This window comes from Chinchilla lanigera, unplaced genomic scaffold (genome assembly GCF_000276665.1).
Source record: "Chinchilla lanigera isolate Chin_1 unplaced genomic scaffold, ChiLan1.0 scaffold00050, whole genome shotgun sequence".
Classification (NCBI taxonomy): Eukaryota; Metazoa; Chordata; class Mammalia; order Rodentia; family Chinchillidae; genus Chinchilla; species Chinchilla lanigera.
The window spans coordinates 14,490,634-14,518,335 of NW_004955451.1; the positions used below are offsets into that span (position 1 = coordinate 14,490,634).

A 27,702-nucleotide genomic window follows, 5' to 3' on the forward strand; every position below is an offset into this window, starting at 1 on the left:
TTTGGAAAGAACTAAATTGTCTGGATGCCACACAGATGCTGGGGGTGTGTGCATCCACTGATACAAAACAACACGAAACTTCTTGAAGAGTTGGAAGAACTGTTTTATCTTCCTCCTCCTGTTATCTGTTAACAGAGTTTTGTGCTCCAAATGCACCCAGTCTGCCCCTCCTCCCGGTTCACCTCCGCTGGGTGGAAGCCGCTCCCTCCCGGAAGTCATCTCCGGCCCGCCAGGACGGCCGCCGGCCTAGCGCCTAGCGGGGTGCGACTTCACCTCTACCCTCGCAGCTCAGGAGGTCAGGGAGCCGAGCGTGGTCTGGGCGCTGGGCAGCCGTCAGCAGGGATTGAGCAGAGTGACTCATTCTCCCTTCGCACCGCACCCGTTGCCATTTCCCGGGCTGCCGAGCCTTTGCACAAAATGGGGCCTCGGGGAGGAAGTGAAGGAGAGAGACAGGAAAGGCGAGGAAGAGGGCAGAGAGCGCCAGCCTCACGTGTCCTGTCACCGCCGTTCCTTTCTCCCCTGGACAGCCCTGCTCCTTCCATCACAAGGCTGGCTGGCTTCAACGAGCCCGGGAGGCGAACAAAGCTTCAGGGTGGGGGTGGGTGCTGGGAGCCTGGACGGGGCCCAGGGACAAGACTCTGCCGGGAGCTCTGAGCCACGCGCGTGACACGGGAATGACGCCGGGTGAGGGGAGAGGGCTGCCCCACGTGAAGAATACAAATGGTGAACGATGCCATTTTTTTTTTTAGATTCTCAGGATTAGTAATACCTTCCTCATAAAGGACCCAGAGGGCTGGGGATGTAGCTCAGCTCAGTGGTGGAGCACTTGATCAGCATGCGTGAGGCCCTCGGTTCAATCTCTGGGACCACAAACACAGAAACCAAGCGAAGAAAGCCACCTTAAAACGTATAACAGGGCTTATGACACAAACACCCCATCCTCAGAGGTGAGCAAAGTTACCGACGTTGCACACACGGGCTCTGTAAACGCTAAGCGCATTCATAGCTGTTGCCTTAGGTTTCTTTTCCGAATAACGTCACCGAGCTGCCGTAGCTGGGAGAGCCCGTCCTGGTCCCTGCAGCACGGACGCAGCCACCTCGCCTCACAGATGTGTACAGAGAGGTCAGAGGTGACGGAGCTGTCTAAACGCACACAGCTAAGAAACGAGAGCTACAGCAGGACCTGGTCTCTGGGCTTCTAGTCTGGGACTCCTCAGACTGCTCTGTATCACAATTTGCCCAAAAGAGAAAAGGGCCCCGGTTATTCTGGGCCTCGGACCCCTGAAGTTGCTACCTCAGCTCAAATCAAGCACTCACCCTGAACGTGGCAGCTCAGAAGATGACATGTGAGACCCAAGGTCAGCATCTCTGCTGAGTCTGGAGGTGCAGGGGAGAAGGCAGTGACAAACGGGGTGCCAGAGGCAGCCGCACGGACACGCGTGCAAAGCGTGGTCGTATGTTCACCCGTGGAAACAGCACGGCGACTTTTACGACAGTGATTACAGGTGTAGGGCCGCTCTGAGAACCAGGTACGCACTCTCAGCTTCTAGTTCTCGCAGGTGAAAGGGCAGTGCCCAAAACCAGGTTGGAGTTAAGACCCTTCCGATGGTTTTCCTCGCCTCTCCCCTAGCCCCTCCCAGACCAGCCTCTGCCCCTCCTAGAATCAAAACTTCCCCCAGAGTAAGACACACTCACAGTATAAAATAACAGTGCCAGCTTCCTTTTGTACTCCAGTCGGAACCTCCTCACATAAGTAAACGTCCAAAGGTAGACAGGCAATGTTTAAGACGACATTTCAGAATCACAGTGGGTCACCTGTGCTTATCCTCTGCAAGAAAGTCACCTCGCCCCGACACTGCCCACCAAGGGGGGAGGAGGGGAATCTCCCACAGCTGGAGTGCTCCAGCTTTAATATGACACCCTCCATTCTTAGAGGGATTAGGAGTGGGAAAAGCCTTCAGCTAGTAAAAATAAGTACGCAGAAATACCCAATTAGGCAATTTTGGAATCTATGCGTTCTCTCAGTATCCCCTGTAATTCACACAGAATGTCTACTTGTAAAAACATGATGTAGACCAGAACCAAATTTAGCCAGATTTAAAAACCAGGCAGGCATGCAGTCTCCCCAAAAGCTATCGGAAAGAACAAACAGAAAATAAAACCAAAGGAAGCAATCAGTAGCAGCAAGCATCTTTGGAAAACCATATTGACAGCTTTCTAAGATACTGAGGAAGGTCTATTTTTATGTGATTAACTATTTTTGTCCAATATCACCAACTTTCAACTTGTAACAGAACTGATACGTTCAACTAAGCTCTCTCGTTCCCAGCTACAAATCTATTTTAAATACCATGGTCACATGCATGTAAACATCTGGGAGAATTCAGCAAAATATTCTCGCCATTTGGGGGCCTAACACTTTAATGAACATAATTACTTCTTCGCCATCTCGCTCTGCTGTAGTTTTTGACAACGTACAAACCAGTGGCGTAAAAATTAACTTCCAGAAGACAAATGATTCAATGAAGCCATATTATTTAAATCTGCGTGCCCCAGCTACTTTCCCTTAAAACCAAGTCTCTAATTCAAGAAGATACGGCAATGAGTTTTAGAGCAGGAAAAAGTTCAAGCGTGCCAACAGTACCGATTTGTAACATATAATTACAACAGATCACAGAAGTGCTATCTTGGACATCTTACTGGTGTGAGTTGCATAAACATTTGTCATTCAGAGCCCAGGAGAAGGAGCAGCGTTCTGAACACCACCTCCATTTAGGAAACTGGGTACCAAATGCTCCCGTCTTCGGTTGAGAAGTCTTCAGTTCATACTGTTTACTTTACTTGCTAGCGCTCTCAAAACGAACCACAAAGAATAAAAGCACACAATGGAAACCAACTGCTTTGCGTGAACAGAGGTTAAGCGAGGCAGGGCCTGCAGCGGGCATCTCTCTGTTATCTCATTCAAACTGTCTGCGAGCAGCCGCGGGGAGAGGTCTGTACTCTTACCAATGAATTTCTGAGGCATTGAGCTCTTTCGTTTTGCCACGTTGCTTGCTAATCTGTCCAGAACGAGGGCTCTTTCACTTCCCATCTCTGCTTTGATGTGTCTCGCCTCCGCACTTGCTGGTTTGGAAAAATATAAAAAGAAGAGGAGAAAAAGAACACTTTGGTAAAGGAGGAGCAAAGGAAACCGGCCGGAAGGAGAGGGCTCCAAGGTCTGCCGACGTTACCTGTTATTCCTGCTCGGATAGCAGTCTGGGATACCAGCCGCGGTCAGCGAGGCTGACACCAGGGCACATTCAAATCTTGCAGTCTTAAACTAGGTGGGAAAGCCCGGCCCAGCCCCAGCCAGTGCCTTCATTAGCAAGAGGAAGTATTGAAGAAACAGGCTGGACGTGGTTGGTTGCAAAAAGATAAATAGATGGAGATCTTCTAACCCCCATCAGCCTTCTTTCTGATTCTGAGTAACTGCATGTAACACCTGCACGCTACCATAACTCTTCTTAACAACTTTGAAAAAAGGAGCATGGTGCCCCAGATTTACTGCCCTGTTTATGTTAATAGCACTTTTGAAAATAGACACACTCACCCGGATAGCAAGACCTCTACTCAGTGATTTGTGTATTGAAATTCTGAGCGTCTTTCTTTCTTTCTCTTTTTAGCACGGGCCTCTCAGTTCCCATCTTTCATACTCTGTTTCTCTGGGCTCTGGGTGGTCTGTTTCGCATGCTCTTCACATTTCAAAACCATCGCAGTTAAAATTTCCCCGAGCCTCACTGTTCTCTTCAGGTTGGCGAAAAGTTGCTACAATGCATTTCTATTATATTTCTAATGAAACATGTGAATCCAAACTGCCCAAGAGCCGGGTGTGGGGGTGCGTGCCTGCAATCCCAGCGCCTAGGAGGCTGAGGCAGGAGGATTGCCAAGTTCAAGGCCAGCCCGGGCTACATAGTGAGTTCAGGGACAGCCTGAATTATACAGTGAGACCCTGTTTCAAACACAAAAGAAAAAAAAAAATGCCCAAGAAGATGGGCTTGTGGTCTTCCTGCGGATAGATGCTCGGGACGTGCAGGCCGCACTCTCAGGTCTGGCTGCATGGTAGGATCGCCTGAAGAACATGTAAGAAACACCACGCCCGGGCCCTCACGTGGGTGCAGTCAGGCTCTCTGGAGGAAAGACCCGGGCATCAGTGTTTTCAGAGTCTCCCAGGTGACTTAAAATATAGCCAGGATTGCAAACTACAGAGGAGCAATAGGTAGCAGCAACATCCAATGCACGAAGAGTCCACTGGAATAAATGCAATTTACCTTGGTGCATGGCAGGCGGGACCTGTCAGACTTCACGTCTAGAGTTGAAAGAGACACTGGCTGCTGTAAAAACAAGGCTTAAAACCTGAGCGCACGACACAGCCTAAGCCCAGGACATATAAACCGTTTCACTAACAAGTCAGATGGTAATATTTCAAAATTGAGGGAACACATATTCTTTGTCCTATAGTGTGTGTGCGTGTACTTTCTGCCCCACATCCCTTTGAAAATGTAAAAATCCCTGTACAGAGACAGGCTGTGGCTACTTTTGGCCAGAAGGCCACAATCCTGCCCCCTGCCCCCAAGCAGACATACTGTGGTGCTATAAATATGTCTCTCGGTTTTATCTAAGCATTTAGTGAAGTGAAGTATCCATGCATTTCTAATATCTTTAGGAAAAACACCTTGAAACCAAGGGACTAGAGTAAAAAATAAGTGGTGACCGTGGTGTTTTTTTTTTGTTGTTTTTTTTTTTTTTGGTACCAGGAATCAGCTCAGGACCTTGCATTGGCCCGGCAGGTGCTTGTGCTGCTGAGCTATATCCCTGCCCCTGGTGACTGTGGAAGAGATGTTTTCCCTCAGATACATGCATTGGTTTGGGAGCTGTCTGGGCTCACCCTGCAGTGGAAGAATAGGTGTAGCGGCTGTGTGGAGAATAATGTCACGGAGCCCACGGTCTGTCGGACAGCAGGCGCTGCGCAGGGACGTTCCCAGAGAAAAGAGAACCGGCACCTTTGGCAGTGAGTGAGTGACAGGGAAAAGCTCCAGGGTGAGAACCAACACCATATTAGAAAAGGACAATTCAAAATATTAATTTTTAAAATTTTATATCAGCATTAAAGAAAACACAAACCTCTCTGCCAGTTGCTACATCACACGTGATGAAGTTCCTCAGTGTATTATTGTGTGTGTGTGTGTCCTGGGGACTGAACCCAGAGGTGCTCCTCCGCTAAGCTATGGCTCCAGCTCTCTTTAAAAGCTTTGAGACGGGGTCTTACTAAGTTGCCTAGGCTGGCATTAAACTTCGTTCCTCCTGCCTCAGCCTCCCCAGTAGCTCAGATTTACAGGCATGTGCCACAGTGCCTGCTTTGTCTATTTTTTTTTTTTTTTTTAATTCAAGACTGAAAGGAAATCTGGCTCCAAAAGTGAATAAGAGAAGAGGCTGGTGACATGTTAGTGTTTACTAGACTTTGTTTCTTGTCCAAGATAATCCTGGGCTTAGAGAAATAAGTCAGAGCCTCTAGTCTCAGCTTGTTACCCTTCTGTACAGGGAAAACAGGAAGGGTCAGCGGAAGGGGCCCCGGCAGCGCTTGGACTCGTGGTACATTACCTGGGTTTGAGGTCCCGGGTGTCGGGACACCTACTGAGTGGAGTGGGTCAAATTCTGTCCAGTCCCGGGACAGCTTTAAACGGCCAAACAGGAAACTATTATATATATTATTTCCTTTCACACAAACCACCACCAGATGTGGCACTACCCCAAGCCCCAAGAGCTGAGAGATGAAAGTCAAAGCCTGGGATCTGAAGTCAGTCCCTGAAGCTGTTAGGGTGGGTGTTTTTTGCTTTGTTTTGTTTTTTTCTCAGAAGCAGGGCGCACGCAGGCAGTTAAGTTTGTGCTTTGCGTAGGAACTCCCTTTGACTTGAGCGATTCTGAGAGGCTTAAATCCATGTACAGCTAGCTGCCCTCACTCCTGCAGTTACTATTGGAAACGAGAATCACACGCAGCACTGGGGAAGTTTCACCCCCACATCACTGCTATTCTTGGTAAGTCTCCTGCAGACAGCCCACCCGGGACCAAAGGACTACCTAGGACTCCCCCAGGCACTGTGCTGCCAGCCTCACCTCCCCCCTTGTCCCTCAGCTGTCACTGCCTGCATTTTACCAAAGTCACCCTCAGTGACAACAAGCAGCCTTCTGAGGACACGTAATCCACATCCTCTCATTTGGGAGGGTGTTGAAGTGTGGACACATTGACCTAAATAACCGTAATTAGGGCATGTCGCTAAATGGCAACCTCCTGAGATAACATCACCCTTATTCCTGTTACCCACTGAGCTGGTCTTGATAGTCATTTCCAGACACCTCTGACTCTGTACATCAGTGACCAAGTGCCTGACATTTAAGAGAACAAAATTCCGAGTGTTCATGGGTGGACAGATCGCTTGGGGCATGGGCAGACTTTCCCACAGCTCTGCTTAGGTTGGAGGAAATTCTCTGACACGAATGTAAGGGCCTCTGTCTGCCCATGTCCTCTGCCTGGCTGGCTCACTGGAGACAGCGGCTCCAAACGCCCAGCCCTTGTTGCACCCGGGCACTTGCTCTAGGCTCAGCCCATCTGCACGGAGCTGCTCTCCACGGTGAGTTAGGCAAGTGTGATTTATGATTGAATATGGTGCACTCTCATTTTCTTTCCCAAACTGCTAGCCTTTTGCCTCACAACTGTTAAACAGCTGATATGTGAAATCACTAAATAAGCGATTAATACTTTTTTTTTTTTTGGTAGTAGTTCCGGGGATTGAACCCAGAGCCTTCTCAATGAGCTATATCCTCAGCCTATTTTTTAATTTTTTATTTTGACACAGGGTCTCCCTAAGTTACCCGGCCTGTGATTAAACTTGCAACCCTCCTGCCTCAGCCTCCCAGAGTGCTATAATTCCAAGCCTGTCATGGGCACTGTTTAATGCAAAGAAATAGCTTGCAGTTGGACAATCTCTTTCAGGCTAGAAAGGAGTTCAGGCAGAACACTGGACCAAAAAGGAGGACTCCTGGCTTTTGGTCCCCTGCTCCAACTTTAGGACCCAATTGTCCTATTTATAGAGAGTTCAGACTTATCATCTGCCACATCATGTCTCTGAAATGTAAGTAGAGGGAAACCAGTTTGGCAAGATAGTAAGGGAACAAGATAATGGGTTTAAGTGGTGAAATAGGAAATCCGTTCCTGGGTGGTGTTTGGCGGTTTAGTGTTGCAAGGGTGAGTGTGGGGAATGTGGGACGGTAGCAAGGAGAAGTTCACACGTTCAGTCCTTAACTGAGACGGAGGACTTCGAGTCTGCGTCCACCTCCCTTTACGTCACTTGTATGCGTCGTGGATGTGCCCGCTGCTTGGCAATGTGACTTTAAAGACATGTTGAAAAATAAACAGTGTAGGGCTGGGGATTTAGCTCAGCGGCACAGCGCCTGCCTGGCAAGCGCGAGGTCATGAGTTCTATTCCCAGTACCGGAAAAAAAAAAACCCAGCGAAATGTAACTCAGAAATACCAACTGTGGAAGGAAGGGGTCAGTACCTTTTTCTCTGCATAAGCCTTAATCTCTGTTACTTCACTGTTTCCATGAGGCAATTTCTACCTCAAATTGATTTTGCGTTTACCGGTGTCGTGCTTCTGGCTTGGGTCAGAAGCCTTCATTAGGTCTGGAGTGTTAAATGGAGCTTAAATAAAAGGCCCTGCTAAAAATAAGAAGAGAGACCCGCTTCCTGTCTCTCCTATGGTGTGGTCAGTCAGTAGCTAATAGCGAGTGGAAGAAGGGTGTTATTGTGCAACCAGAATCGTCTAGCAAGAGATCGCTATCGAGCGCCGAGGCAGGTTCCAACAAAACACTGACATAAAACGCTGGCCTCTTTGAGCAAGTAAAATGAAGACTATGCACAAAATGCTGGTTGGGAAAAGAGACCTGAAGTTTTAGACACTTTTTCTTTGGTTTGCTACGCCGGTAAAAGCTAACTTTATCCTTGAAACCCTCATGCCTGCATTGAAAAGCTGTGACTCCGAGATTCCTAAATGAAAGGAAATACTCAATTACCTTAAAGTCTTATGATTGCTAGGGCTCACTGTTACACAAAAATGTGCTCCGCTCCAGGGATTCAGAGCTTGTGTGAAGTGAGGCGAGATGCCTCTTGGTAGCAGCTGTGGGCCCCTTTTGGAAGAGAGGTCAAGCTACTGACAGGATGCAGTCCACCGCCTCCTGTCTCCTTTCTCCTCCTCCTCGTCTATGCGCCATTAAGACCGCAGAGCTGGGATGTTTTCCTGACGTCACCCAGAACGTCCGGCCTGGAAACTCGAGCCGAAGCAGCAGCGACTCATGCGTCTGTTAGACCCAGCATGGCACTCGAGACCGATGTCCTCTTGGCTTGTGAGTTCTTCACGATAAAGGCTTAGCTTCCACCGTCTGCTCAACTGCCTGGCTTGCAGAGGACTCAGCTATCTACACAGACAAAATGATTGGTACGGCCGGAAGTCCTGGCACCCAGCACCGGCGAGACCTGTGGGATGCTGGTCCTCACTCCGAGCCCTTCTCATCCGTCTGCTTCCTGGAGCAGCAGCTCCGCCCCAGGCTTGGTTCCCACTCTGTGCCACCCTTCATTCTAAGCGAGCACTGAGGCGGGAGCGCCGTGCCCGTGGTTGCAGCCCGCCAGCACTTTAGAAGTGGGGGAGAAGACACAAGACGCGCCGGATGGGCCCGGCTCAGAACGGAGCCCATGTCCACACTGGACTCCCAACTTGAAGAAGGGAACGAAATGGAAACCGTGTAGGGAGTGGTGACAGCAACAAGAAGACTGGCTGACTGTGAGCACTCTTCACACTGTGGACCCCAGGGAAGATCACGGGGCCTACTGAAAAGGGAGTGATGTGTTACTGACATGCAGTATGTAGGCTTGACGGAGCTGTGACTTTACACATTTTGTAACCTGAAACCGCCATTACAACATATTTGTTTAAAAAAAATCAAAACTTGCTGACTTGATTAACTATTTTTTCTGCTGAGACGTAAAGTATGCTGCACGCACCCATCAAACCACCCTGCGAAATGCAAATTAGCTCAACCTCTGTATTTCAGCATTTCCCGAATCATCTAATACCACTGAAGAGAGCTGAAAGATTTCTCTTGATATTTTTCCCAATTACAAATTCCTGAAAGAGCTGTGAGGGTGGGAAGTATATTGTGTATAAAGCATAATTTACTGACATCCTTCCTACTTCCAGGAAAATCTAGACACACATATGTGGATTTTTGTGTGGCTATTAGTATGCATTACCTTATATCTTTTGCTAAACAGAGCATACATAACCTTTAAAAACATAGCTAATCAAGCCCCAAAAAAGTGAGAAAAAAATCCAAATATTCATTAACAAATGAAGGGATAAACAGAATGTAGTAAATCCATAAATCCATGCAGTGGAATATTATTTGGTCATAAAAAGGAATGAACTACTAACACATGCTTTGGCATGGAAGTACCTCAAAAACATCACGCTAAGTGAAAGAAGCCAGACATAAAAGGCCACATACTGTGTGATTCCAGTTGCATGAAATGTCCAGAATATGAAAATCCATATAGTCAGAAAATAGATTAGTGGTGCCCAATGGGCTGGCTATTGAGTGTGGGGGTTCCCCTTGGGAGTGATAAAGTGCTTTGGAACTAGGCAATGGTGATGTTATGCAATTTTGTAAATAAAAGCTATTGCTTTGTATAGTTTTTTGGCTTTTTTTTAATCACTGGGATTGAACCCAGGGTCTCCACCCTGAGCTACATCCCTGGCACATTTATGTATTTTTTATTTTGAGACAGTGTCTCACTAAGTCACTTGGGATGGGCTTGAACTTGTAATCCTCCTGCCTCAGCCTCCTAGATTACTGGAATTGCAGGCAGATGCTATCACACGCTGTGAATTGTTCAAAAGTGAATTTTATGCTATGTGAATTATATCTCAAAATTAAAAATATGGTCAATTACCAAAACCACTAACACTATAGTGTTTGTTAAAGCTGCTCACTGAATTTTGACAAGTCTCCATTTCCTCATTCTAAAAGGAGGAAGCAGAACTAGATGTTCTTTCATCCTTTGACTTCAAATACTATTGATTCTAACTGGGTTTTCCTAACTTGGAGGATTTCCTCAGCAAGTGCTTTGCTTAGGAAGTACAGCACTGCAAGTAATGATACCTACACTCCATTCTTGGGTGAATCCTGCCTACCATCAAGCATGTCACTTTGAGGTCAAAACCCAATCCTTAGGGTTTTTTTTATTTTTTTTTTTTAATTTTTTTTAAAGAGAGCAAACATTACTCTCTAGAAATAAGGAGGAAATCCAACTCCTTGATAAAAACCAAAGATATCATCAGGATGACAAGCAGAAGCAATGCAAACCAACAGAATTCAGCTGGCCAGCTCCTAACACCGTAAAATGGCCTTTCTCTAAGACAAAAGTTTCCTCTCCCCCAGAGCAGGGGCAGTTAGAATAGTCATGGTTTCCACTCCATTTTCCATGAGATTTACATTATTTCTGTTGTATTTTTGTTTTGGGCTTCGGGGTGCTCAACCTAGTCAGCTGCAACCGCCCTCAAACACCACGTCCCCTGGGAGTTGGTACCTAGTCTCAACAGGCAAATGGCTCACACACTCAAAAGAAAACTGTTCCACGCCTAGCTGCAGAACCGGGCTGCTGGTCGACCCGATGGGAAAAAGCACAAAGCGGAGATGAGACACAAGAAAGGTTCAGGATGTTCCAGGCGAAGAACGAGAAGCAAAGAAAACCGCGGCTGGTACACGGAGAGACGCCTTCTGTTTCAGCCAGCGGTCAGCAGGCTCACATTATAATCACCGAATAAAGTGGGAAATCCCCACCGCCAAATAGAAACATCACAGTAGACCCACAGAGCCAGGGCTGGGAGGAGACTCCAAGTTCAAGCCCAGCCTGAGCAACTTAGCGAGCCCCTGTCTCAGAAGAGGCTGGGGGCCGGAGCTCAGGGAGACAGTCCTGGGTTCCAGCGCCAGGACCGGAAAAAACAAAAAAAAGACCAGATAAGGATAGACTTTCAGGCCCTGCACAAATGAGGAGGAGGAGCAGATGCTCTCTCTCCTCGAATCCTACAGTCTAGTAGCAAAGAAAGTCCTTGTAGTTTTAACCAACCGCTCCCTCGTCTTTTCCCAACCAGCCGCTCTCCCTTAATGCTGGCCATTGCAGTTAGCGGGAACGTCACTCTCATCGCATCTCACAGCAAGCTGTTAAGAAGTCCTGCTGGCTCTTCCTTTAATATCTGTCCACCCGTCTGTCTGTCTGTCTGTCTATCTATCTATCTATCAGCCATCATGTCTGTCTATCTATTCACCATCTGTCATTTATCTATCATCTGTCGACTCTACAGGATGAGAACTCTTTTCTTTACCTTTGCCACTACAACACCCACTTTCTCTTGCTTGAATTCCTGGGATGGCCTCCTAACTGGATGCCCCAGTTTCTAACTTTCCCTCAATGCAATCTTTTCTCCACAGCAAGTAGAGTTATTCTTTTCAAGTGAGAAGTCCAATGATGTTACCTGTGTTCAAAACCCAAAGTTTTTCAATTTCATTCAGAGGAAAAACCAAGTCTAAAGACCTAGGAAAGGATAAGGCCTGTTTTCCCATTTCCCCTCTGACCTCATGTCCCATGACTTATGCTGCCCCCGCCAACCAGGACTTTCAAATTTGAGCCCCAGGACCTTTGCACTTGCTGCTCTGGAGTTATCTGCCAGGCTCATTCCTTATTCATCCCGTAGGTCTGTCAGTTAAGCTTCCCTGACTCATCCCCACCCCCAGCATCCTCTTCATTTTTCTTCATTGGCACTCACTCCCTGCCGAGCTTCTAATTATTTATTCCATTTATAATCCGTCCCCATCAAAGCACAAACTCCATGAGGCAAGGCTTTTGTCACCTTGCCCCCTGTCATGTCCTATCACCCGTCCATCAGATGCTCACTAAGCCTTTGCAGGACAGGTGCTGGGAACTCACCCGTGTCCCCCAGGTCAGAGCTCTGGAGAAGTGTGCGGCAGCGCTCCTTGTGCTCCTCCAGGGAACTTCTCTGCTTGTAGCTTCTCCCGCAAAACTCACACTTGTAGGGCTTCTCCACTGGAAGGAGAGCAGGGGCACTGAGCGACCTTGGGGTTCGGGGCCCCTCACAGGCCGCAGACTGGGGCTGTGTGAAAACTGCTGACGAAGCCAGAGTACTCAGATACTTCTGAATGGATGTTACTTTTGCATTTAAGAAGCTGAAATAAGGCGGCGGCCTGCTGCTGCTGGTTACCGCGTCCCAGTGTCCTTTGAAAGGATCACTTTCCGGAGCAGCTGGAAGGATTTGGATTTGGTGACCAGCATTTAGCCTAGGGTTTAGCTCCAGGTTGAATCTTGTCTTTTTGAGCTATGCAGTTCAGGCTGGCCTTGAACTCACTATGTAGCCCAGGCTGGCCTCATATTCATACATATATCCTCCTGCCTCAGCCTCCTGAGTGCTGGGATTAGAGGTGTGCTTCACCACACCTGGCTTCAAGGTGAACCTTGATGCTTCTTGTTGAACAACAAGAGGCCCCTATTATTCTTTAAGGAGGTCAGAGTGGGGCAGGAATGATGGGAAGGGATTCCTTACCGTCTGCCGTCTGCCTGGCCGTCCGGCTAGGGATGCAGCAGAACGTGGCCATGTGTGGATAAATTTATCTCATTCTGGTCAAGCGGTGATAATAGCAAACTCTCGGCTAGCGCAATCAAAGCTGAGCTAAGTAAGGATATTTCTGAACAACGGAGTGAATGAAGAATGAGTTGCAAAAATGGCTTCACTTCAGGGGAAGGGGAAGTTTCCTCCACAGTTCGTCCGTATGGTTCAGGTAACTGTAGCCTTCCAATGCACCCCAAGTGCTCTACTCCTTGAAATATGTAAGTGAGAACTTCGGTGCTTTATGCAAGACTGGCCTGTCTGGTTTGTTGGTAAAATATGCCCTAAGAATTAGAGTTTTAGGGACTGAGACTTTTATTTTCTTTCTTTTCTTGCACTTGTGGGATCAACCCAGGCCCTGCGCATGGAAGGCAAGTGCTCCAGCACTGAACCACTGTCTGTCCCAGCGCCCAGATACTTGCTTTCTAAATCCTCTTGCTTTACCTAAAATGGAGGCATTGGGATTTAAAGTCCTGAAAGATCCTTAGAAAACTCCAGATTAAAACAAAGTGCAGATTTCTAGGGCTAATGATGTCAGATTTCTACACAAATTGGGTCCATTAGAGTCCATTTTAAAAATTCCTATTATTGTTGTTTCTTACCTGAGAAACATAAAGAAGATAACTGCCCTCACCTTTTTTTTTTTGTTTTGAGCAAACTCATCCTTAATTTATTACTTTGAAAAATGAGACACAAAAGAAAAAAAAAACCAAATTTGCCTTGTATGATCTTCCATGGTGGCTTCTTTGACTTGTTTAATGCTCGTCTCTGAAATGGGACCAGCTTCAAGATTAGGGCTGGGTTTTAGTCAAAGTAGTAGATGTGGATTAACTTAAAAATAGACCTTTTTTTTTTTTTAATTAAAATTTTGTCAGATAACATCAAGAACATGAGGTCCCAAATCTGCAAATAAACCGTCTTATTTTTCTAAGAAGGAAATTCGAAATGTTGAAAAAAACTGCACTATCTTGGTTGCTCAAACTAAGGAGTAAAAAACATCAAGCAGGGGTTGATGAACTCTTAGTTTTGGGCTCTTGATGAACTCTTAGTTTTGTGCCTCTGTTAGAGATTCAAAGTAAGTGGGCTGACAAGTTAAGAGTTCAAGACATCTAGCCCCGAATGGCTGAAAAGGACCCCAAACAACAATTTATACCTGCTTTACAGTTCTTTTGTAATTTATAAAACTACACATCACTTACCTGTCCTGGGTTCTGAATGGAAAGTGTGTGTGTGTGTGTGTGTGTGTGTGTGTGTGTGTGTGTGTGTGTGTTAGGACAATAATCTTTTAATAAAGTTTACCATCAGAAACATATCAATGGTTATAATTTTCTTGCAACAACGACTGCAAAGACATTTTTTCAGGTGGGGGCCCTCTTCCTGTCTGGCTGCTGTCCTCCAGGGGCCGAGGATGTGAGCCGGTGTCTCCACCAAGGCAGACAGAGAGCAATTAATGCCTTAATGGAAGGGCAATTAGCCCTAGAGGTCTCTGCTGCCGCCACACTTCAGCACTGCAGTGACAGATCGGATGGAGCCTCTGCGCTTAACTCTTTGCAGTTCCCATCCCCAGGCACTGCTGCTCGTCCCCCTCACTTACCAGAATGTGTCCTAAGGTGCCCCGTGAGTGCATCTCTCCTTTGGCATGCGTAGCTGCAGAGGTGACACTTGAAAGGTTTTTCCCCTGTGTGCAGTTTAATGTGGCGGAGGAGATTACCTTTCTGAGTAAAAGATGCCCCGCACTGGTTACACTGGAATGGGCGTTCACCTTGAAAGAGGACAAAAGAGGCGATTTCCGGTCACCAGGTGAATGGAAAAGCACATGTACAGATCAGATGCCCATGGCAAAGCTTGCCTCCCGGACCACTCTGTTCACGCTGGGATCACTTGGGAGCTGCATTTCCAGGCAAGGGTGGTAAGGCCCCCTGTGGAATCTTCCTCCAAAAGACAAAATGCTCCCACCCAGCAAGGCTAGTCTAGGCAATGTTTCATCTTGAATCAGACCAAAGAAATACAAGTACCTCTAGGATAGCTTCTTTTTTTTTGAGACAGGGTCTCACCATGTAGTTTAGACCAGGCTTGAACTCACTATGTAGCCCAGGCTGGCCATGAACTCACAACTATCCTCCTGCCTCAGCCTCCTGATTGCTGGGATTATAGGCAGGCGCCACCACTCCTGGGTTTAGGGCAGCTTTCTAGGCCTGAGTTTTCATATTACTTCACGTTCCTCTTAAACATAATCTGCTTTACAGAGACTCACACACTCAAACCAGTGAGGTGCTGAGGGCCACCAATACCTCCTTTCAGGGTCTTCAGCTTGGCTGTCAGACTCAATCTACTGGCTCTGGGGACTGTTGCTCATAGGCTTTCCTCTAGACTGCCTGGTCACCATCTGGAGACACCATCCTCAAAACTGGAGAGAACGACAACCTTTCACCTACCAAATCTGAACCCAGTACAGTGAGGAGCTCTCCTTTTATTGAAAGTGTTTCACAAAAATACACAGCACTCTCTAAGAAGCAAATCGCACAGTTCGGCTCCTGCTTATTAAGGGAAGAAGAACCACCCGGCTGACCCGGAACACTGGGCTGTCTGCGGTCGTTCTTCCCCGCACAGCATTCGCCCGCTCACCGGGTCACCGGCAAGGCGGCCGGGGCACATGGGAATTAGAGCAAAGGCCAAAGGAAGCAGTCGAAGTCCCAGTTCTACCAGCTCACTCTTCTCTAGGCGGCTGCAGACGGTTCTTCAGAAGAGTGAAAAAGGAGACTATTTACCAGTATGGCTCCGCTTGTGAACCATTAAGACGTTGAAGCTAATGCAGGACAAGCCACACACGTCGCAGCTCATCTTGCCGCCGGCCGGCCTGCCCCCGTCGTAGGAGGCCGCGTGCCTCTCCAGCTTCATGCTGTCATAGTCACTGTATTCTCGCGTGTAGCTGTAAGGGATTTCAGGCTCCTCCATGCTTCCCACGGGCTCTGGCTTTAAGACACTCTCCTCTCTCTCACTGTACTCATCCTTCACTCTCACCGACTCATCTGCAGGGAAGAGGACGCAAGAAATGAACGATGGCTGTGTTTGACGCTGGGAGAGCATTTCAGAAAGCCACGGCACACGAGCGGCAATTAAGTACGGAATTAAGCTAATGCAACGTTATACATCTCCAAGACAAGAGAACGCCATTAGGATGATCGCTCATTACTTGAACCGAGAACCTCCTCTGTTGGAGGAAAACACACAGACCCACACACGTGAAACACACGACAGCGTTTTAGGCGATCCTCAGTCCCGGAAACGATGGGCTTTAGCTGTGACTGCTCAGAGGGACCACGAAGCAAACACTCGGAACCACTCCTCTCCAGGAGCGGGGAGGAGGAAAGGTGCTCAGGTCTAGCGCTTTTTTGGTGACTGCAGCTAACAACAGGCAAGGTGATGCGCTCTCAGGCTGTGAGGAGGAAATACCATCTCCATCCCTCAAGGGCATCCGATTTGGACCACTAGGACCTACGGGTGAACAGTTAAGAGGGTTTTTTTGTTATGATTTGAAGCCACATTTTGCCTCCTCCTTTTCCATGTGTATGAAGTAGTAAAACGGGCCCTGTCTCCCCATCTCTTTTGGAATCGATCAAGACGCACTGCTGAGTGGAGAGGAAGCTGTCAGTACTGGTGAAACGGTGTGAGCAAGATCAAAGGAGAAGAGACTGTTTAGTGTCACTAAGGAGTCGCTCCCATTGACTTTAGGTAAACAGGGTTCCCCCTAACAGGGGGAAAGGACCTACACCCGAGCTAAAGAGAGCCACCCGAGACCCTCAGATTGCAGGATTAGACCGGAGGGGAGGAGCTGCCCATGCTACCGAATACCATCTCAAAAAGGACTATTACTCCCTCACAATGAAGAAGACACATTTATATAGTAACATTAACAAGACTAAATGTTTACCTGATGCAATCATAAGCATTTATAAGGGGTTTTGAAAACATAAATGCTTAGTCTTTCAACCTGGTTCTTAGACACTGAACGTTGTGCTTCCTTCCCCGGAGGAGTCGCAAATCCCTGGAATTAGGGCTGAGTGGGAAGGCAGAGGTCATGTCCTCCACCCCTCTTGATTCTCAGATGAGGCGGCGTGGAAGCAGGGCCGTCTCCAGTGATTTGTCCGAGCGTCTGTGGCCAGTTACTGGCAGAGGTGCAGTTGTGATGCTGAACTTAACCCCCAGCTACCGATAACTTGGATCTGCCTCACACATTAGATGTAAAAGATCTAAGTGGCTTCTTGCTACCTCCATTCCACACCCTCCCTCCTCTGGGGGTAGATGTGAAAACCCAAAACACCCTGAAGAAAAAAAGGTCTTTTTAAAAACGGCATCCCTTCCAAAACACATCAGTAAGTGCTGCTCCTGTAGCCACACAGGAGGAAGTTCGGCTGCAGCTGTGCCTGACTCGCTGCCTTCCACCCGAGTTTCAATTTTCACTTCTACCAAGGTTCCCTTTCATCTATATTAACTGTGTTTGCTTAACAGAGCAAGACAGGCCCGAGCCACCGCCAGCGGAGCCAGGGCTGCGACCCCGGTCCACTGCTCGCCACAGTTCACGGTTCACAGCCTCTCCCTTGGCGCAGGCAGGGACCGGGGCCGCAGGATGAACCTAGCATGTTCCTGTGCAACTGGCTTCTGGCTGAGCTGACAGCGCGTCCTACTTGGAACGAGCTACATTCCTTCTTTCTCTGGACAGCCTTTGCCTGCCTTCAGGCAGATTCCGTTTCCTTTACTACTCTGGCTTTTTTTTTTTTTTTTTTTAAACTTTAAAGAGAAGGATGCACTGAGGCTGTGGCCCGCTCTCCCCCGGCTCCCCAGCTGTGGGTGATATCCCACCAAAGCTTGGGTGCTCTTCAGTTTGCATGTAGGCGTTTAAAAGAACCTCAACGGAAAACTTCAGCTACTGAAAACCAAAAACAGCAGACTGAGAGGGCCAGCACAAAAGGATCCTTTTCATTTTGGTTAGAAAATGTGAATGTGACCACAGGCAGGCCACTCTGCGGTCAATGAACATTAAAAAATAGTGAGATCAACGGGTGGGGATCTTTTTGAAAACAGAGAACAGGAGAGAGCTGCTCCTTGCCTCGGGACCTTGACCTTGGTCGGCCTGAGCTGGAACCTCAACGGACCTTGGCTTTAGTCCCTTAGGGCAGCTGTAGGGCAAGGAAGGTGGCGTCCGAGACCAGGGTCATAGGAAAGGGACAGGGAGCAGGGCAGACCCTGGGACTAACGGACCCAAACAATGTCTGGTACAGTTGCTCATTTTCCTGTGTCAGACAAACGACCTCGACTCCTCCGCATGGTGGCTGGGATCAGCGATTTACAGTTTCCAAGGTACAAGTAGGATTCCTGGGAAACAATCGGTCTTAGCACCCAAATATAGTCTCCTGAGGCATCCAGGAACAGCCTGACTGCTCTAGCAAGGAGAGCCACTCTGCTCCGTGGCAGGAGGGGTGTTACACCCCTGGAAAGCACCAGTTACCTAAAATCAACACCACGATTCCGAACCTGCTTCTATCATTTTTGACCTGTGCGTAGTTACAAATGGCGTCTCCTTTCTCGCAGTCTTCATGTCTTGAAACTGTGAAATCCCTTCCATCTCCGCAGCCGCAGTCCCTCAACTCTCCCAACTCCCTGTGCTCACGCCGTCCAGGCACCAGCCCCTCTTTCCTTTCCCTTTGCAACTCAGCTCTGCGTCATGTCCTCCCTCTCCACCCTTCCCTACAGTAACATCATCCATTCTTTTTTTGGTACTGGGAATCGAACTCAGGACCTTGCACTTCCCAGGCAGGCACTTGTGCTGCTGAGCTATCTCCCCGGCCCACCTCATCCATTCTTAAGACTCCATCTAGCCTCCTACACGCGTGAGTCCCACTCATCCGTCTCCAGTCCACACTCGCTCCCCGCCCTCATCCTCTGTTTGCGAGAGTCCCCAGGTGTCTTCTCAGTTGCTCAGCCTACAGCCTTCCAATCATCTTTGCTCTTCCCCGCGTGTGCCCTCGTTCCCTCGGTCACCGGTCTCCCTTTGCGCCCGCTGTCCGCTCTGCCCCCCACTGCCCCCACTGCCCCCTGCGCTCACCTCAGCCCCTCGGGCCTTTGCCGTCCCCTGCAGCCTCCACGTTGTCCCTGTCTCCCTCCCAGCTCACCTTGGATGTTCCTACACCCACAGCCTGCTCATGTCCTGCCCCTTCCAAACCCTCCAACAGCCCCTGCTGCCAGTGAAATAAAGTCCAAACGCGGAAACAAGGGTAGTGAAAGGCCTTCTGAGATCGGCCAGAGCCCACCCTTAGAATGTTCATTTTGACTACGCAGATATCTCTCACCAACTCGAACAATTTCTAGGTATTCTCGGTTATATTCATGTTCTTTCTACCACCGGAAAGGTCTTTCCCCAACACTGCCACAGATCCCAAGTCCCACGCAGCTAAGGTCGGGCCACTGCCCATCCCCACCCATTGCGTCTTCCCTGGCTCCTCAGGGGGAAAACAGCCAGCTCTCTCTGTCTCTGAGTTGGGTACAAACGCCCTCGTCTCCTCTACGGACGTGTAAGCCAGCTGTTGGTGGAAGCGACACAGATTGTGTCTGTGTGCGCACACACACTTTTTTAAAAGCTCATTATTTTCTACAACACTGCTTACTGAGACCACAAGTTGCCCCTGAACTCCCAACTATTTGGGAGGCTGAGGCAGGAACACTGCTTGAGCCTAGGAGTTGAAGGCCACTGGGGCAACGTAGCAGGATCCTAACTCAAAAAAAAAAAAAAAAAAAAGACTATAAGTTGTATGTTTTTAAGAGAGAAATCTGGGGCTCCATGAGAAACCTACTAACCTGGGTGAGGGGACTGGAAGTCTGCATTTAAAAACACGCTTTCCAGGGAACCCTCATGCACAACCGACTCTGGGACCGCCAGCTCTGGACAGGATACAGTGCCCCACACGAAGCAGACGCCAGTGAATCCTTGGCACAGGAGGGCACCGCTGCCCTCACCTCTGGGCTGGCCCGCGCCGCACGCAACCTCTGTTCTCCCCGGTGCCACTGCCAGATCAATCAACGGTGGCAACAAAACCCTTCTTTAGAAACTTCCAGTGATTCCACCTGGCTCACAGAATAAAGCCCAAGCTGCCGGGTGAAGCCCGTCCGGAGCCTGCTGCACGCCCAGCTGGTCAGCTCATTGATCGGCCACCTGAAGTCACCGTGCTCTCTACGCTGGGACCCTGCTGCTCACAGTGAGGCCCTCGGAACCAGCACCTCTCAAGAGCTTATCCGAAACGCAGAAGCCCAGGCCTCGGGCCAGGCCTCCAGAATCAGAATTCGTAGTTTAACAAGATCCTCAGGGACTCTTCTGTACCTGGGAGAGTGACAGGCACATGAACAGCCTGACGTCACGGCTCTCCAGCCCGCCCCAGGCCAAGCTGCCCTTCCACTGCACCGACACGCCACCCGATGCAGCTTAGAGGCCACGTCCTCCGTGCAGTCTTCCTTGACACCTTTTTCTTTTGGTACTAGGATTCGAACTCAGGACCTTGCGCTTGCCAGGCCGGCACTGTGCCACTGAGCTGTATCTGCGGCCGGACACTCTTGACTAGGAAAAACAATTCCTGTTCCTTTGTTCTCACGCACCTGTGTCATTGTGCTTTGTGTTTAGCATGAGGCAATTAACCAAAATGTTACATGTGAAACAGAAACACTGTCCCACCGACTTACATCGCAGTCAGAGGCGTGCATCACCTTTCCCATGGATTTTCGGGTGTCAGGGACCCGCAACCCCTGAACTGCTTAGGAAAGGCAGAAAATCACGACCATCTGGGAATAAACACTTGAGTCCACTTGAGGAACTGCCTCGGGTACTCTGAAGTGATTTTTGTAAAGGGAAATAACCGTTTGAATAATCCTCCATGTTGGTTCTGTAAAGTCTAATCGCCTTATAATATGCATCAGGTTTCTTAGCCAGACGATTTAAACTGACACTTTAAAGGTCATCAGAAATCTTCGCAGGCACTGGCAAAATTTTACTTCATAAGTCAGGTGGTGAGTCCATGGGTGCTTGTTTTGTTATTTTATTCTTTAAACGGAACATGTAATTATAGTTGCCATTTGGTATGTATAGTCGACTCCATATAAAAAAATGTTAAAGGCTTCCTAAGTAAATTTTTTTATAATTGAACTTGTGGAGAAAAGAGTGTGGCAAACCACAAATTGCTGATAAAGGTAATTGTTATACATTCCCAGAGGGGGGGAAAGATGTCTAAATTGAATCTAATCCATAGGAAATTAGATTAAACTAAACTTCTTCCTAAAGGAGCTGCTCTGGGATACAATTATTCCCATCTTTGTCTGTGTTCTGGAGCCTCTTAGGAAGATCTCACACATACACATACACACGCGCACACACACATGCACAGACACACATACGCGCGCGCGCGCGCACACACACACACACACACACACACCCCAGACAGTGTTTTGTAGGCTGAGGAGAACAAAGGTTTGGCTCGCTGGGGCTGATGCACATGGCTTCATTTCCTGGGGTGATGGTTATCACATGAAAGGCTCGCACTCCAGAGTAGACATTTTTGGTTTCACCTGAGACGCTGCAAAACAATGGGGCCTGGAAAGGAGCCAACATCTAAATCCTTCAGGGGCAATAGCGGTCTCAGCCAACTGTGCCTCAGTTTGTTTTTACAGGCACATAAAATGCTCGGCTGGAGAGAAGAACCTATCAAAGACACAAACAGAAGCGCCGACTTGGTGCTTGGATGGCGTGTTGGCACCTAGTGAAAAAGGAAGGCTCTGAATTTCCGCCCCAAACGGAGAGTGCTCATCACCCAGCTCCAGCAGGGACAGAACTTGAAGTAAAAGCCTCAGGTTGGCCAGTGATGCTGTGAGAAGGGACAAAGCCAGGCTGTGAGGCAGGGAAGACACAAAAGGTGATGTTGTTTAAGTGTTTTACAAGGAGCGGGGGTCATAACCATGAAATCCTCAACACATGCAAAAGTCAACTGGATAACAAAGAAGCTTAATCATCTTAATGTGGCATTTTAATGATGCCGCTGATTTGCTATGCCAATTCGGAGATAATGAGGCCCTAATGCTACAGATGTTCAGCCAGGCTAAAAGAAAGGGGGGCGGGAGGGGCTTTCCTAGCGTGCCATTTTCTAACTATCCAATTAAACAAATTGTGAAAGCATCTAAATAGTTTACCAGGTTTTGACAGCTGTTAATAGGATTTAGAAGCTTGAAGCGCTAAAGAGCAAAATGTGAGATACATGTACCATAGGTATGGAGTCTACAGAGCTTGTCGCTGTCACACGACCAGGCACAAACAGATGAACTGGGACAGCTCCCTTATAAAACGAATGTCCATACGTCTTTCCCACAATGACCCCTCTGTATTAGCAGCAAGAACTCTGAAATGATGGGTCCTTTTCACTTTCAAATCCACACCTTTTATATATAAGGCAACGAGAGAGAAAAACCCTGTGACAGTGTGAGGACTCAAGGGTAAGGAGGATTTTTAGCATTTATTAACTAGTAAAATTATAAAGCTTCAATCAGGCTGGAATCTTGATCATTGATTTATAAGACATAGTATGCTTTTTTTTCCTCTGCTTTAAAAATGTGGGATGCAGTGGCTTGCCCGTAATCCCATTTACCTGAGAGGCTGAGGCAGGAGGATCACAAGTTTGAAGGAAGCCTGGACAACTTAGAGAGACTCTGTCTCAAAGTAAAAATGGCTAGAACGCCAATGATCTAGTGGTAGAACATTTATCTAACATGTGAGAGGCCCTGGATTCAATCCCCAGCTTCAAAAAAAAAAAAAAATTAAAATGATGGACAGCTATTAATTTTTTAAAGCTGATTTTAAAATGGGGAAAAATACTGGAAAATGTGAATCAGCCTAACAAGAGACAGTACCATATCCCAATAGCAGAGAAATAAGAGCAGGCTTGGTAATGGCCAGTTGATTTAAGTTCTCATTAAAACATGTCCTCATCAGACTTCTACATTCTTCTGTGAAGAAGCAACACCGGTAATCGGTAAATCCTGTCATGTCAGATGCAGAAGCACTAGTGTGAAAACAGGAAAAGTTTCTGCGGCAAAGGCCCCCTCAATTTCACTAATGACATCAGTTTTCGTCTGATTATCTGGTTATCAAGTAGCTCATTCACTGGCATGATAATAAATAATTTTAGTCATTTCAGTCATTTCTTTGCTTCCCCATTTGAACACAAGGAGCTTTACTATTATAACAGGGGGAATACATTATCCATTAGCAAAAGGTGACATTTTAGCTGGTCAGCGGGGCCAAACACTTCAAAGATCATAGGATTGAGTCCAATTCCTTTTTTTTTTTTGTACCGGGAATCGAACTCAGGACCTTGCACTTGCCAGGTAGGTGCTTACACCACTGAGCTATCTCCCAGGCTTTGAGTTCAGTTCTTCATCTAGAATTGTAAGGACTGACAAACATGACATATGAAGGCTCCTTCTAAACCCTTCTGCCCGCTATGAAGATTACTTTTCTATTATTTTAATCTATGTATTATGCTATTTTGTATTTATATTTCTGACAAATAACTGCTAGCCATCAAAAAATAATAATGGATGGAAATACATTCAAAGATGGGGAGGTTTTAGATGGTACCTAAACATACTAGAGATAGACAAAAGTATGTGCCTGGGAGAAATTCATTTATAAATCCACAAAGGAAAAAGTTCTTCTCACTCAAAATTCTCCTGCGCAGAGTATTCACTTTATCTTTCTTAGAAACATCATTAACTAAAAAGTACAAAGCATGTTAAAATATAACTCTTAGTAGAACTGAAAATTATCATCCAAATACAATTAAGTTGTCTAAAAACATTCTGACTGCCATAAAACAATCTCAGAGTCCCAGGGAAGGGAAGGAGCGAAAATCTTGCACATCTATGGTGTAGGGGTTCGTGGTATACATAGTGTGTGCTACATCACATAACAGTCAAAATACTTATGTTTGCCAGGCGTGGTTGTGCACACCTGTAATCCCAGCACTCGGGAGGCTGAGGCAGGAGCATCACTGCGAATTTGAAACCAGCCTGGACTACAAAGTGAGCTCAAGGCCAGCCTGAACTGCATAGTAAGAGCCTGTCTCAAAAAGACAAAAAAGAAAAAACAACAAAAAAAAACTTATGTCCATGAAGACCCGGAGTGCTTTTAAGACAGAGACCAGCTTTTGATACCAGGAACCCATCAGAGGGTGCAGTTACTTTAGGGACTGAATGAATGACAGCTGAACCCCTTGGGCTGCCTGAACTAATTTACAGTAATAACCAGCCACAGAGGGAAGAAGTAGTAAATCGATGAGAATAATGAGCCCTGGACTTGTCTCCAACAGTTTGAGGCTGGTGCGCAGCCGGGGGACTTTCTCCCCGTGGTACGTGGGAAGGAGGCCTGGGCCCGTGGTGGTGTCCGCTTCTCAGGGGCTCCCGTGCCCTGCGCAGCCTGGCTTCTGCCCTTCCTGCGCCACCACTGTGAAATCGGGTGCCCTGGCCAAGCCCCACTTCTCACCCTCTTCCTTTCGTGCTGCCCTTTGTTTCTGTGTTTCCTCCACTTCCTCCGCTTCCTCAGTATCTTACAAGGGAACCGTCACCAGGGCTTTGGCCTTTTCACTCTACAGTCTCATTCAGCCTCTACTGCCGGCCACTGCCGGCTCTGTAATTCTGGCATCCTTGCTAGTGTCGCCCAGGCACATCCCATCGCTTCCTGGGCATGCGTTTCTGGCTCGTGTTTCACACGCAGCAAGTTGCAAAGCAGCTCATTTTTTGTCCTCCTCCTTGCTATCCCAGTCCATTCCTTCTGTAACGTCCCCGCTCCTCCTCTACAAAAGGCCGCTTGATGTCAGCATCTGTGTAGAATTCTGCTTGTGCCTTCACCGTAAATACTGTGCTTGTTACAGAGCTCAGTGACTGCTCCCCAGGAGAGTGGAGGGAAGGGAGGAAAGAGATGCGTGGGAAGGAAGGAAGGAAGGAAGGAGGGAGGGAGGGAGGGCGGGAGGGAACAGGGAAACAGAGGAAGGAGGAAAGGCGGGAAAGGAGGAATAATTAGTCTGTTTTTTGCCTCAAGTACGAAATTAGGGTTGACAGTATTTTTTTAAAAATTGCACAGATTGTAGTTTTGCCTAAAGCTAGCACATTATTTCAGAGTAGAGGGAAAGAGCAAATTGAATTTCTAACTAAAGGGTCACCAATCAGACCCAAAGGGTACGAAGTCTTTTTGAAGGACGGGGAGATGAGTCTAAGGATTAAAAATTGGAAGATTCTTCTTAACATTAAATTAGTTAAAGTACATAAAACTGATATACAATCTACCACCAGTAGCAGATTACTTGGACTTTTGGCCCCTCTGTTTAACCACGCCCTCCCACTCTGGTTCTCAGATAATGAGAGAAGGCCACCGAGAATGATGGAAGAGACTCGGCCTTGTCAGTGAAGGAGCAGCATTAAAAGCACACAGAGGGGGCCCGGGGATATAGCTCAGTGGCACAAGTGCCTGCCTGGCAAGTGCAAGGTCCTGGGTTCGATCCCTGGTACAGCAAAAAAAAAAAAAAAAAAAAACCCAACAAAACACACACACAAAGGAACAGGCTGTCCGGGCGCAGAGACAGGCTCCTCCCTGGAGGTGACATACAACAAATGCTTAGCAGCTGCCCGGCCACATGCTTTTGGGCTTTGAGCAAAGTTGCACCCTAGCTCAACCAGAAAGTGCAGAGGGAGTAACGGCTGGCAGAACAAAACTAGAATGGCGTCCAGCCAGCAAGCCGGAGTGCACATCATTTCCTCGCAAACGGTGATTTCCAATGGTCACAAGTCCAGAGGTTTCTACCCATCACATTCAAATAATGGAGTGCACTTGTCTTCATTCTTTTATCTTTAAAATAAAAAAAAAATTTAAAAATACCTTCATTGAGGAAAAATAAAAATTACAATTAAAAAAAGGAAAGGGACAGTACGGAATTCGCTCTTCTTCTTCTCCCAGTGAAAATGGATTTGAATGCCTTACACTCAGGCGACCTTAGCAAGTCACCTGACTTCTGTGAATTTTCTCATTTGTGCAAAGATAATATCTATACCTCACAGGGTTGTTATGGTAATGTAATTAAGCAAAATAATGTATGTAAAGTTCCAGCATAACAGCTGACGCATCCTATCGCTCATGACATTGAGCTAGGCAAAGATTTCTTAGATACACCACTGAAAGCATGATTCATAAATGAATGTATTTCATAAGTTAATAAGACAAATAACCCAATTAAAAATAGATGAAAGGTCTTAGCTGACATCTCAACAAAGAAATTATATTAACGGACACTAGGCCAGTGAAAAGGTACTCAACACCATCGGTGATTGGAGAAGTGCAAATTAAACCACAGTGAGACGCCATTTCATACCCACTAGAATGGCTATTATCAAAAAGACACACAATAATAACCCTAGCAAGGACGCAGAGGAAAGGGAGCCCTCGCAGGTGGCTGGTGGGAATGTGGAACAGTGCAACCGTCTAGGGCACAGTGAGGCAGCGCGGCAGGCGGGCTCCGGCATGGGCCCAGTAACCTCCACTTCCCACGTCCACAGCCTTGTGTGATCGGCCCTGGTGTGTGGGCTGACCTTGGCGACTTGTTTCTGCTGAGCGGAACCCGGCAAAGGTGACTTGGTTATAGTGGCCTGTGGCTCGGGTCTTGTTCGCACCTGGTTCTTGTGTGGTTCTCTGATGCGTGACTGGGGCAGTGCCTGCCCAGCCTCCCGTGTGGTGTCAGGGCCCTCAGTCTACCAACCCTCGGGATCGAGTCCTGACAACAACTGGGGGTTCGGAGCCGATCCCCCTCAGGGCAGGCCTTCCTGTGGGACCACAGCACGGGTCAGCACCCGGACTGCAGCCTGCGGCAGGGACTTGGAAGTGGAGGCCCCAGAGACGCGGTGGCACACTGAGATAGCACCTTTGTGTTGCTTTTAACTGCTAAGGTTCAGGGTGATGTCTTGCGCAGCAACTGATAACTAACTCAGGGAGTTTCTTTCCAAATGAAACATAAATTACCACACGGCCCTGCAATTCCACTCGGGTATCTACCCAAAAGAAATGAAAATATATGTTTACACAGCGTTGCCTATAGACGTTCATAGCAGAATTATTCATAAATGCCAAAATGCAAACATCCCAAGGTCCAATTGATAATAAAATATTCTATGTCACTGCAAGGGAATACAGAAACAAGCATGTAGCAACATGAGTGAACTTCAAAACCGCTATGTGAGAAGAAGAAGGCAGAAGCAAAAGGCGACCTGTTGCATTATTCCATTCACATGAAATATGCAGAAACAGTGGGCTAGCCACAGAGGCAGCACTCAGATTAGTGATCGCTGGGGGCTGGAGGCTCTCACAGAGCACTGACCACAAACAGGGCACAGGGTCTTCTCAGGAGACAAAAATGTTTTCAAACATGGTGTTAGTGGCACAGCTCTGTAAGTTTACTGAACAAAATCACTGAATTGCACACTTAAAGGTATGTAAGGGCTGAGGCAGAAGGATTGTTCCAAGTTCGAGACCAGCCTGGGCTACAAAGTAAGCCCAAGGCCAGCCTGACCTGCAGAGCGAGACCCTGTCTCAAAAAGACAAAGGTATGTAAGGTAGGCATAGGGATGCATGCCTGCAATCCCAGCACTCCAAGAAGCTGAGGCAGGAGGCTTGCAAATTTGAAGCCAGCCTGGGCTGTTTAGAGACTTAGGGAGACTCTGTCTCAAAAAAAACAATTTTTTTTTTTTTTTTCAAGAAAATGGGCCAGAGGGGCTGGGGATTTAGCTCAGCGGCAAAAAGCGCCTGCCTGGCAAGCGCAAGGTCGTGAGTTTGGTTCCCGGTACCGGAGAAAAACCAAAAAAA

At 47.6% G+C, this 27,702-nt stretch overlaps 1 protein-coding gene across 4 annotated transcripts in view; it reads right to left on the reverse strand.

The window, feature by feature from the left end:
- Ikzf3 (IKAROS family zinc finger 3 (Aiolos)) overlaps positions 1-27,702 on the reverse strand; it is an 87,440-nt gene that overhangs the window by 6,965 nt on the left and 52,773 nt on the right. For 2 of the 4 annotated variants that reach the window (XM_013519415.1, XM_013519416.1), the window contains 4 exons: positions 15,536-15,796; positions 14,362-14,529; positions 12,074-12,190; positions 3,007-3,123 (listed from right to left, as the gene is read on the reverse strand). In XM_013519415.1, the coding sequence (XP_013374869.1) occupies positions 3,007-3,123; positions 12,074-12,190; positions 14,362-14,529; positions 15,536-15,796 (663 nt within the window). Of the gene's footprint in view, positions 1-3,006; positions 3,124-3,230; positions 3,428-12,073; positions 12,191-14,361; positions 14,530-15,535; positions 15,797-16,698; positions 16,743-27,702 lie in introns of those variants that run through there. The other 2 variants (XM_013519417.1, XM_013519418.1) reach the window with 2 other exon arrangements.